The 13,476-nt window shown below is 38.4% G+C and overlaps 1 protein-coding gene across 1 annotated transcript in view; it reads left to right on the top strand.

The window, feature by feature from the left end:
• Positions 1 to 8,679, top strand: part of LOC131983177 (protein kinase C beta type) — a 145,489-nt gene extending 136,810 nt beyond the window's left edge. Inside the window, exon 17 of the mRNA XM_059347847.1 lies at positions 7,216 to 8,679. Coding sequence (XP_059203830.1) covers positions 7,216 to 7,371 — 156 coding nt within the window. The 3' untranslated portion in view covers positions 7,372 to 8,679. The remainder of the gene's footprint in view (positions 1 to 7,215) is intronic.
• Positions 8,680 to 13,476: the final 4,797 nt, after the last annotated feature.

The raw sequence follows: 13,476 nt of genomic DNA on the forward strand, positions 1-13,476 counted from the left end.
CATTTTCTCTCATTGATGGCCAAAGTTTTCCGATGAGCAACCTCTTTTTTTGTTGTTTTCTCTCTCTTGCAATCTTTTCTTCTTCTACTGTTTACTGACTGATTAGCCTACAGCAATTCATTACACTGCCATCATCTGACCAAAGTACATTTATTTAGCTTTTATTCTAAACCAGTTGATGGAAACATCCCTAATTCGCATTTTCTTTAATGCAACATTTCAAAATTTTGTTTCAAAATTTGCTTCAACTTTGATGGAAACACGGCTAGAGCTACATTTAGCTAGACATGATAAAGTGTTTCACAGTAGTGTGAGTGACACGTGGTCTTGTCTCAGGAGATAGGAGGGGCAAGTCAGTTAGTTTTAATACCAAACTGTTAAACGTTTTTGTCTCATTTTCACTTTGTTGTGCCGATAATGTTCTGGTAAAGTAGCAAAGTGAAAGCATTAGCTAATTAGCCAGCTGACTACCTGGTAAGCTAAAGGGACATGCAGGATCAATATACAGTACTGTCAGGAGATAGACAAATGATTGATTCTGAGCAAACGGCTGAAAAGTCAGTTTCACCTCGACCTCGAATGTGGAATGAGTCATAATCAGGGATGTACATTTCCCTGCTTACTGCTTTCAATTTCAACTTGTACCTAACATGTTTAACATGCTGTTCTTTATATTTTAGTGCAGAAAAAATCTTCCTGTTGCTTTGTTGCCCGTACATTTCTCCACAGAAACCATACCCCAATTCTTCTTTGTTAACCATATACAGACATTGTGCTGCAGCTGTATTTTATGCAAATTTATCATAACAGCCAAACAAACTCCTGTGTAACAGTAAGTTCCAGCACATAAGCTGTATAAAGTTTATATTGGAGTGGATGTAATAGCCATGTACACAGTAAGCCGCAGCAGTGCTGGAGTGTGTGTGATAATTAATTCCAAATGTTGCGGCCCCCAAATTAAAGCCAGTGGCTTCAGCACAAAGCAGCCTGCGCTTATCAGCCCAAAACAGGTCAGCGTTCGATACCGCCTTTCATTCACCCTCCTCTCCTCTTCACCTCCCCTTTCCTCTGTGCCTCCCACTCTCCCCGCATCCTCAGCTGACATAGGCTCGTCTCCCGCTAATCCTCTCGTTACTGAAAAGAGATGGGGTGAGAGAGGGAGAGAGAGAGAGAGATGGAGGGGGGGGGGGGAGGCAGGAAGGCAGAAAGAGGAGGAGAGGGAAGGGAGGTGTAAAGAGGCAAAGACTAAATTAAAGACTCAGAGTCATGTTTCTCCATTAAAACCACCGCCTCTGGTACACAGCGACTTGAAAAACAATAGTGTGTGTTTGCCCTGATGCTGCTGTATATTCCAGGCTTTCTATCTATACATCTATACCAAGGGCCATTGATATTTATCTCATCCCCTGTCCTTTGCTGCATCTCTTTCTCTCTTTTCTTCTCTCTCCATATCTCTGTCTCTCTGCCTCACAGCATTAACTGCAATTGAAGCGTGTTGAGATGGAACACATTATGAGCTGGCCTACATGGCTGGCAGCTGTGTGTGTGTGTGTGGGGGGGGGGGGGTATGTGTTACTTAACTGCATGCACGATCTTCAGCATGGCACACAGTAGATTTACAAAAGTTTTAGAAATATATACACATGCATACTCGTGTGTTCATATTTCCAGCCAGATGACTCAGCGGTTGAGTGACATTTACTTTGACAGTATATTGATCAGCAACAGCAAGAACTGACATGAGTGAATATAGTTTCCTAGAATAATCCTTCAGGATATGATAAAGAAAGCGAATGTGGGACTGTTGTATTGCTGTAAAACTACCACTCATACCACACATTTATGTTGATGGTGATATGGTGACTATATGATATGAAGAAATGGCAAATTTACCGTTCAATTGCTTTAGTCATTTTTTAAAACAATGGGTTCTTGATTTCATACAAAGATAAATAAAAGCAGGTTTCTCATTTTGATCATGTATAAAATAACTGAAGGTAGTCACCCCCATGTCAATCACTGGTTTGTGAACTATCTAACTGTTCTGATGCCTCAAGTTGGGTTTTGGGTCTTGGGTTTTGAAGCATGAAATGACCATATTTAGACAAGAGGCTGGATCTGATGACATAGGACACAATGCACGCACATCAAAGCCTGCAACATAACTGCACCTTGCTCCTGGTTAGCCTCAACAACTTGATGTAAACCAAAAACAAGTTCACAGCTACTAAATGTACACGAGGTCATGGACAGAAAGTATCCCCTGCTTTATTGTCCAGTTTACTCTAAGTGGGGCCGTAATAAACAAAATGAGCATCATGCTGTATTGAAGGAGACTTAAACCTAGAGATCGAGACAGTTGACATTATGAGAATGTTTACTGAAGTAATAAATCAAGCGAGAAGTAGGATCATTTTCTCATTGACTTCTATACAACCGAACTTCTACCAGTCAGCGACTCAACCAGGTGAGTCGCCCCCTGCTGGCCATTAGAAAGAATGCAGGTTTAAGGCACTTTGCATTGCCTTTACTTTTCAGACCAGGAGGCTACGCCCACTTCTTTCTTCTTTTATACAGTTTATGATTTCTCCATCCATCAATATTCTCAGCTGATGTCTATATTTATTCTCAGCTGTTTTATTTTAAGCTGATGATAGCTATATTAGTTAGTGTAAACTCTGACTGATGATTTAATGATGGTTTCCAGCTGATTAAAAAAAAATTGTAATATAAATATAAGACTTAGGCTGAAGCTGCATGTTTCAGGAACAATGTTTACTTACGCTAGTCAAACAGGCTTGATGTTGTATTGTAGTGTCAAGATATTCCTACACAACGAAGAAAATCTAAGACCAGACTGTTATTTAACTCTATTCTATTAATTTCAGCAAAACTGAACAAAAATAAACAAAACAAAAAGTACATCTCTGATATATCATTTGGAAAGTAATTTACACCACCACATCAATGTGAGTGTTGTCTCAGACCTCTCTTGAGACGAAGCGTTCTAGTGGATATCAGTCCCAGGAATGTGAGGTGGATCTGGGCCGGCTGTGGCAGGTACGTCCCTGTGGACGGAGGGAGCTCCTCTCAGGCGATGGGAGAGTTGGCAGATGAAGGTAGGAGATGCGCCGCTGCTTTGTGGTTCCTGTGATCTTGAAATCTGTCCTGTCTCTCTCTGTCCCTCTTGTTGTTTCTACAAACAACCCATCTTGTATCAGCCTTCAAATAAGTGTTGGACTGACATGATAATCAACATCTACTTTGCTAGATTCTCCTCTTTCCTTCCTCTTCCCTGTGCCGTGAGTTGGACTGTGGCTTTAGCTGTTTCTGTTTGTCAAACGTTCACGCTGTTAGAGGCTCAGACTCTTGACTTTGTGGATGTATTTATGGTTGTGGATTTTGTTAGATCAGCTCTTGTGTGGTTTTCTCTGTGACCGCTACTTGCTCAGTGATGTGAATATTTATGTGACCAGCTTTTATTTGAACCTTTTCCCTCTCTCCCTCTCTACTGCTCTCTTTATCCAACTTTACCTCCATAATTCTATCTATTTTGTGATTTTATGTTGCTTTCGCAGACATTTGCTGAAAAATATACCACTATATTTGTAATGGTTTAATCTGCTCACAATCATTTGTCACACATTTAATGATGTACACAAAATGTGTTTGTAACTTTCTGTGAGAACTCTAGTCACCTCAGTTTCCAATCAACAAGGTCCTCTTGTGTTAACCAAAGCTGAGAATTAGCTTCAAGTGATAAATAGTTGGGGTGAAATGGAGAGGAAATGCAAAGGCAGCAGCTCAGACACTCTTTCCAAGTAACAACTAGATAAATCAATGCTAAAACTGCAGAATGTTTGCGCTTCAAATTGTACGATTAAACAAGTGTAATTTTTTTTTTTTTTTTTTAGTTTAATGATTTTACCTAGATTACTAAGGAGCAAACAGACAGAGAAAAGACAATACTACATTCATGCCATATGGGATGACGTAGAGATGGGAAAGATTCCCATGTTTAGTGTTTTTTACTAATAGAACGCTTTATCCATTACATTTTTGTTGCGGTAAATTGAACTGTGGACTTTTTGATGTGTTGGACAAGTTACTGAAGTTTTCAAAGAAGTCCAACTTTTCCAGATCCAGAAATCAACTTGGACCCCGTTTTTATTTTTGAAGCAATTTCCCCCTGGAGGAAAGTAATTCTGATTCTGATGTATTCCCATGTTTTTGTGTCTAAAGGCGTGTTTCCACTTTGTACTTTTTGGAAAGCGTCTGAGGGTTTTAGCTCCGCCCACTATTTGGTTCCCCTCGGCTTCTGTTTCCATACAGGTACTTTTGTAGCGGCTAACCAACAGAGTTTGAATGCTACGTAAATAGTTCTGCGACACTTACATGATTATGACAATTTTGTTTGCGGCAAGTCCAAATTGTTGAGACATCAACGTGGAAGGAGAGGAGGTGGTTTCTTTTGATTCTCTCGTCTCAGTCTGCTCTAAAAATGGCGCAGTTATGTTGTCGTTGTGTCGACAACCGTATCCAGTCAGCGTCGACTAGTTAGTAGCAGCTCAGAAAATACCTACCCGAGGCAGGTACTTTTGGAGTCGCTACCTGAGCCGCTAACCGGTGAAGTTGGGCAGATCCTCTCTCCCAAGCCACACCCATAGCGGCTCACTAGAGGGAAAAGTACCTAATGGAAACGTGCCTTAAGTGACTAATGGGGAAAATCTGGAAACTGGTCCAGTATTAAGCGAGAGCGTAATAGGCTGCAATGTTATCATTCAGGAAATAGTGCACTGAATTGAAATTGCTTGTTTTTGCCACTGACATTAGTACCTAACTGATTTTATAAAACAATATTTGACTAGGAAGGCATAACATTTCAGTGTTTCAGTCTCATTTAAATGTGTACATTACATAATAAGTCTAACCAACTGGTATTTCTGGTCAGGGTCACACTGTTTAATTCACCAGTTGACTAGTCACACACATCCCTACAGTACCGTGGACATTAAGTATATGGTTGCCCCTAACCAATCCTGCTCAGTGTGTTTTAGCAAAATCACATGACAACACACACAATCTCACACACACACACACAGTCAATGCTTCTCCTCTTTGGAGAACATCCTACAGGCCATATATTACATACAGTAATGTGACTGTGTGTGTGAATACCACCTGGTGTTTGCTCTTACACACAGAGCCCTACAGCACCATGTAGCATCGGGTCGCCCCGATAAGAATGAACTTGCCAACAGTATGTCAGTGTCAGTGAATCAAATGGCAGCCGCTCTATTTTACCGCATCTAACTTCCCCCTCCCCCACTCACTAACAGACACTCCTCCATCTTTAACACCCAGCTCGCTCTTTTCTTTCCTCCGACCATCCACCAACTGAGCCCGGCATTAACAATGCCCTGCCCCAGAGAAACCTCCACTACCACACACACGCACACATACGGAGAGTTTTCCCTCACCTCCTACACAAAGTCACAGTTGCCTGTACTCCAGTCTCTCTCTCTCTCTCTCGCTCTCACTCTCTCTCTCTCTCTCTCTGTCTTCATTCATGTCGCTGAGCGTCTTTCTCTGAGTGTTTTCTCTCTTCTACTCATTCTCCCACTTTTATCATTGAATAGATTTAACAGGTCTTTTTCATTTTCCCTCTTTTTTGATATTTTTCTAATATGGGTTGCCTGCCTCCACTCTGTATTTTGGTACCTTTCTTAATAATATTCAAGGTACAAGACATCTCTTTATCTTCCTGTTTCATCATGCCCATGTATCTTTTTATCTCTATCTTTTAGTATCTTAACATGAGTCACATCAAGTTTGTGACCTGACTGCAAATTTCATAAACAAAAGGGACGATCACAACAAAGACAGGACAAGAGAATGGTGCTGTGTTTGTTCCTGTTATTTTCTATTTAAACCCACACACCAGCAGCAGCAGAATATACCACTGTCCTATTTTTCAGTGTTGAAACTCCATGAAAACAGCATTTTTGTCGATTAAATCCGTTGCTTAGCACATTCAGGCAACAGTGTGCCTACATCTTTTCTTGTCAGGTGTGGTATGTCTTCTGTAGTCTTGTACCTGTCACAGTGGACAAGGGGAGGCTCAGTGTTGAGCTGTAAAAATATCCTGGCATTATAGAGATAACGTTAAAAAAAAAAAAAAAACACATTGGCTGGTGAGACCTCAGTGAGAAATAAGGGAAGTAACATACAATGTCTTCTGAATCTAGGACAGCACTTCAAATGCACTCTACATTCTACATATTATTCACATAATATGTCGAGTGTTACAGCTTCCTACACTGTCAAATGATAGTGGTTTAAAAAAGGATTGGATTGACAATAACGATGTTGTGAGATACAGACACTCCCAAAAATAAAAGGAGATGTTATACAGTAACTGCTTTCACATCAGATGGAAAAAATACTTTCGTTTTTGTTACTTTTTTTTTTTTTTACTAATTTGGTGATATTTGGTGGGGTTGTGGTAGATTTCTGGATATATGATGCGGCAAGATATTTGATTAGCGTTGCATTTGTTTTCTTTAAAAATAAATCTGTGTAGCCCAAAATGATGTCAACACTCCTCAACACACTGGTTTCATATTTTTGGAAAGTTCGATGTTAAGATTCATATCACCTCATGTCTGAACGATAAACATGAAGCTACAGCCAGCAGCCGCTTTATGTTAGCTTAGCATAGACACAGGAAAGAGCTAGTCTACATATCCACTTATAGTACCAGCACCTTCTTGGAGGATTTGTTTAAGGCGAAGGCAGTCTAGGTTCAGACAGATACAGACAGATATCAGAGTGGTATTCCCAGCAAGAAAGCAAATAAGTGTAGTTCCAAAATGTTGAACTATTTCTATACATCACCAATGAGTTAATTTGACAATATACAGTTGCATTTGAGAAAATTTACATACCTACAAGCCAAATGCCTCTGTATGGATACTGTAAAGAGACTGTGTGACTAAACAATCTGAAAAGTATATCCAACATGAACAAAAGGAAAGTCCAAAGAGGACGTGCGCTTCTATGCAGATGATATTGCACTAGGTTTCTAACAGTAACTCTTTGTTTTCTTCTTCTTTCCAATCATCCCATTCTCCTCCAACCATTTCTATTTTCTTCAATTCTTCCTCCCATCCTCCTATCTTCTCTCCTTCATAATCTCATGCACTCCACCTGCAGAGGAACCGCCGGGACACCTGTAACTTTGACAAGGAGTTCACCAAGATGCCAGTGGACTTGACGCCGACAGACAAGCTTGTCATCATGAACCTGGACCAGGACGATTTCCTCGGCTTCTCCTACACTAACCCTGAATATGTGGCTCCTGGGAATTAACATACAGTTGGACTGGTAGAAAATGATTTTTCAGAGCAGATAGGAGGGTAAACTAGCACTAAAATTCTACTTAATGTGTCTATGTTCAGTAAATGTCTGCATTTCTTTTAGGCAACACTGGGATTTTTCCAATACTTCAGCTCAAGAAAGGTATCACAACTACAAACTTGAACAATAGACTGGATACCAAAGATTTTGAAGTATTGTATCAAAATACCCTAGGTGTCAAATGTGCTTTTTATATAGCAAATATACATGCCAGATTTATGGGAAATTATCTAGACTATAATTGACCATTTTTTAAACAAAGCATTGCAGTTGTATGGATAGCCCAGATGCCATGTACACCACACCACCCTAGTCTTGCTTGTCAGCTTAACAAGTGCTACCTTTTATACATTTATTTAAAATGTATAGTATAATAAGAACAGAATTTGATTTGCTTCTCCATTTATGACTTTACTCTGCTCATAGATACGAGCAGCAGAAAAGAAACATTCTCTTGAATATAATTATGGGAGTACATTTTTATGGCTAATTTTGAGTCATGTCCCCCATCCACACTTGGATGAATGCTTTTTTCATCATATATTAAGTTTCCACAAGGGGACGTAGAGAGATGGGACCAAAACAAACAGGAAATGTACCTGCTTGCTTCTAGAGAATGTTTTTAGATCACAAGTGGACCAAACTGAACAATGATGTTTTGTAAGAATGTCATGATGTTAGCTGTTTTACGTATTTTAATCTTGTTACCCTCATCGGGAGTAAAAGATGGTAACTTCCTGATGCTAACAAAATACATTCATAGTGTGAGCAATATCACCTGCATTTAACTGGAGGCCTAAGTACGCAGTAGCCAACTTAACATGCACCATGAGTAGCACTGTGTATCAGTTCAGTGTGTGCATCTTGACCATTGTTGCCCGTTTCAACCAGCCTGTGCACTGTGTGAGAGTTGTACGGGCAAGTGCTGACACACACTCAGAGTGAGCGTCTCACACTGGGCCATCACAGAGGAATATGCCTAATGAGCAAACTTCACAGCCTGTCAAATCTTTTCGTCCTTCTCGTCCTCCTTTTTCTTCCTCTGGCTCTTGCCTTCTCCTTTCTCCCTTCCCCCCATTCCCCATGTTGTCTCTCCTTTTTTATTTATTTATTAATTTTTGTTTTGGCTCTAATCCGTAATTCTGACAAGGCCTCACTGGGAGCCTGGTATGACGTGGTGTCACAGGGCTGGCGATGCGGCAGTCACTAGTGGAGCATGCTCACATACACACAGTGAATGAGAAGCTGCTTTGACAACCCCCAAGTGAGCAATTTCACAAACAGCAATAATAACAAGAGCAATGCTGCTTTTCTCAATTATTCTTTTTTTTTTTTGCACTTCCCTTTTCCTCACCCCTCTGTGTATGTGTGTGCTTGTGTGCAGAAACATATGTGCATGTTCTGACAAATGTATATTTGCTTGTGTGTGTGTGTGCTTGTGTGTGTGTGTGTGTGTGTGTGCATGTGTGCGTGTGAGTGTGTGCGTATGTGTGTGTGTTTAAGGCTTCATTGGATTAAGCCAATTATTTCAAATTCAGCTCAAATTCAGCAAATCTGCCTTCCAGCTTCAAACCACATTACACTGGCTATAATGCCAACTAGCTCCGTGTACTGTACACACACACACACACACACACACACACACCCATCTATACAGTCCAATCCATGACTGAGGGTTGGAATTATTAGGTGAAGCGTAACAAGGCGGACAATGACTGTGAAATGTTCGCTCCTGGAGGCACACAAGACATATACTGTAGGTCCATTACACAGGCCTAGAATGTTTCTTCCCCTTCTTTAATCAGCACAAACAGTACCCTCATGTATACTATATAAAGTACATATACATATGTTGTACATATTTATATATATATAGAAATAAGCATACACAAACTCACTGGCTCTGACTCTGCCGTCACGTTGTTTTGTTTAGATGTTGTATAATGTAAAACATAAAGTATAATTGTTTGTAGAGCTGTGTATTGCTCAGGTCAAGGGTGTAAATATATCCTAATGTAAATCACGCCTACTCTTAACATCTGCTGATGGGAGTCGTAGACCCTGAAGCATTCAATAGCACTCGACAGCTGTGTCTACCTGTGTGTGACTGAGCTAATGAATGAGTGTGTAACTGTACATGCATGTAATTCGGATATGTTAAGTATTGTATAATTTGATATATAAGTTTTTAAATCTTATAAGACAGAAGCTTACAGCCTCGACCTGAGAGAGCCGACATGTTATGAAAACTGCTGCACATCACGTATATATAAACAGGTTTTTTTTCCTCATGGCGCTCCATTCTCAGTGTTTAAGAAGCGGTAACACATCATCAGCCTGTTACTCGTTATGTTATGAGTTAAAAACACCACATCAGGACTATAAGTAATAATACTATGCATGCATGTGATGATCTCTCTCTTTCTCTTTCATATCTTCTTCCATATGATATGGATTTATCCTATATTAAGTGTTGATTGGTGGACTGGTGTGTGATTATTACTTTATTAGACATTAATATGGTATTTGTTGCTTAATTTATGATAAAGATATGTCTCATGTCATTGTTACCTAATTATGAAATATTATATGAGGGCCGTGTTCTGCTTCGTTTGTACATATATAAATATTTTTCAAGTCTGTAGGGGTAAGAGTCTTCCATCTCCATATTTACATTTATACACTGATTGTAGTTTTTATGTGTTAAGGGGTATATATATATATATATATATATATATATATAGTTGCAATAGAAGACATAAAAATGTCATTTAACATTTAAAAAAATACACGTTTAACCCTCCACCCACATACAGTTTTAAGGTTCTGCAGGGTGGAACAGTTATGGCCTAAAAGTGTACCAACTCGTCCTCCTTCCTTCACTCCTTTCTTCCTTTACGACCTTTTCTTTGATCTCGCCTTTCCATCTGTCATTTTATTTTTTCTTCTGACCTTTCCTCCTCCTTCTTCCTCCCCCACTTAGCTTCCTCATTGTCTTTTTCTTTCCTCGTTTTCTCGTTCTTGACCTTTACCCCTCTCTTTAGAATTTTTCTTTCTTGGCTCACCCTCTCCACCATTTCCCTCTCCTCTCTTCTCTTCAAGATCCATTTCCTGCTTCTTCTTTTTATTATATCATTCTCCTCTCATTATCTCTGATTTGTCCCAAACTGCTTCCCTTTATATTTCTTTCTAGCCTTGCCAGGGCTACTTGACATTAAACTTGAAATCTGACAAGCTGTTAGCTAGTACTATTCTCCCTGCTTTGATTTCAGCTGGACTTATGTGCTAAACAGCAAATAGTTTAACAATAATCTAAAGCTCATTTTTACATGCAGAGACAGCAAATATACCGCAAAAGAAGAGTAAGAATGTGTTTTGTGAGATAGTTTACTACAGTAATAATAATATGTATTGTTTGTTGTTTGATGTTTTTGATTGTAGAATAATAAATCATGTTGAAAGATCACATTTTGTCTCATTTCCAGTCAAATATTCCTTTCAGGTGGTTAATGTTGCTTCTGTGTTGGAATCCAACTGAAAGTTGATCTTTTTACATTTTAATCACTGTGGCTTTATAATTCACTGCAATATATAAATCCTGCTCCTCTATGGAATCACACAATCAGTACAATCATGGCCAGGAGTGGGAACAACTTAAAAATGTCTTTTGTGCAGATTAACCTAATTTTAATGACATAAATCATTACAATAACAATAATAATGCAAGTTGAATTTCTCTATAATAATTTAATATAATACAATATTTTTTTTTAAATGGAATGAAATTTATATTTACCAACACGTTTCACATATTATACATATTGAACTTTTTGCATTTTTCAACCTCTCCTTGCAATCTCTCCTGTCCTCTCCTCTCTGCTCTGTGTAAACAACCTGCTGTTCTGTCCGATTTTAAGTGAATTTATGTCATGTGACCTTTGTCTCAGCAGAATCAATCATGGCCTCACAGTGTAGCTGAGGAACGCAGAATTCTAATATTTTAACAGATACTGGTTATTCGAGAAAAAATCTATTGAATGAAATATCAAAATTCTAAGCTCCATTTTGGTTCCTTTTTCTAACAGCAACTTTGTAACCTATGATCCTTTCAAAGACTGTCGGAAAAAAGTCAATTTTGGACAAAATGACACAAAAAGAGACACAAAATTACCAAAAAGACACAAAATGACCAAAAAAAGACACAAAATTACCAAAAAGACACAAAATTACCACAAAATGACCAAAAAAGGCACAAAATGACCAAAAAAAAGACACAAAATTACCAAAAAAACACAAAATGACAAAAAAAGACACAAAATGACAAAAAAACACAAAAAATGAAAAAAAAAAAAAAAAAAAAAAAAAAAGACATGAAATGACCAAAAAGACTAAAACAAAGTGGAGACAGAGCTGACTTCCAAAATGATATGGCGACCCCCAGAAATCCTCTCACGACCCCAATTGGGGTCGGGACCCCAAGGTTAAGAATAGCTGAGCTACACAACAGTTACACCTAGCAGCTAGGTGGTGTATTGAGTAACAGCGAATCACACCAGAAGAAGTCATTTGCCGGGTGAAACCTGTTTTAATGTTGTGAAATCTTTTTTAAACATTACAGTAGAAACTAGGCTAAGTATTAATTTGTAAACAGCTGGTGCCACTGCCTCCTGTTCCATTATTTTGTTATTTTCAGGCCAAATTTAGTCGAAAGCAAACTGAAAAGAAGAGTCATGGTATTTTCCTTCAGGGCCTCGGCAGGTAGTCTGTTTATTCGACACAGTAAATCTGTATGTGTGCTACTTGAGGCGCAGAGATTAATGGGGAACCTGTTAATGATGTGTTGTACATTGTGCAGGCTTGACAGCAAATGTAGAATAAATCTTTATTATTATGCATACTTTTCAGTTGGCAGGCTGCCATCTCTCACATACACACACTTCTATATGTACATTCCATAAGGCTATGCTTGGCTTCATCTGCCTCTATGATAATAACAATGAACAACAATAATGATAATAATCAGACTTCTCATAATGACAACATCAATATAATCTTAGGCCACACAGAGTATGGGATAAGTCGGAGGGAGAGAGATGAATTTAAAAACAAATATGAGGATGGGGAAAGAAGAAGAAACAGGAGATGGAGAGCAGATAAGAATACAACGATGTACTCCTTTACCTACACACTTGGCGTATAGACAAAGTACTGCAGTATAACACACTGACACACATTTGTTCCAAATGACAAAATGCACAAAGAACTGCACGAATGCAAACACAATGTTCTGCCCTGCCAAACAGTTACCTTCCCTGAAGACAGTGACATTTTTCACATACACCAAAGTCACACGAACACACACACACACACACACACACACACACACACAGGCACGTGCAGAGGGGGCAGCTGAGGGTGTGCAAAGTTTCACTTATTTTATCATATTTTCATTTTTTTCATTTTTTTGTGCCAGTGACCCTTATCAGTTCAAATTGCAACTATTTTTAATAATTTTATTAGCTTATAATTAGCTTTAATATATATTTTTTTACTTTATTGAATACAAAATTAATATATACAAACGCTGCAGACATGTGCTTAATATAATAATACATATACAGAAAATGACTTTACCTAAACAAATTAATAAAAAAAATATTTATAAAATAGAAATGGAGTAAGTAGATTAATTTATTATAATACAAAAAGAAACATACATTATTCCTCTGCAAAGATATCACTATATTATACATTTTGACAGTTTTATGACTTTTTTGCATTTTAAGCAAGTTTAAGAGTCATAATTATTCTTTAAACTCACATATACAGTATTGTGTAAAAGTGAGAAAAATGTTGGTGAAATGGTTTGAATATTGATTTGATTGAGATTTTTCTTCCCCACACCTACCTAAAACTAGCATAGCAAACTAGCAAAACAGCACTGAAAATCCAATGAAATTGGCGGTAATATATACAGACTGTATATGACACTTTTACAGTCAATGTTGATGTTCTGATGAGTTTTACACAATTTATAATCATCCGTTCGAATCCAGA

The sequence above is a fragment of the Centropristis striata genome, chromosome 13 (genome assembly GCF_030273125.1).
Source record: "Centropristis striata isolate RG_2023a ecotype Rhode Island chromosome 13, C.striata_1.0, whole genome shotgun sequence".
NCBI classification, from domain to species: domain Eukaryota; kingdom Metazoa; phylum Chordata; class Actinopteri; order Perciformes; family Serranidae; genus Centropristis; species Centropristis striata.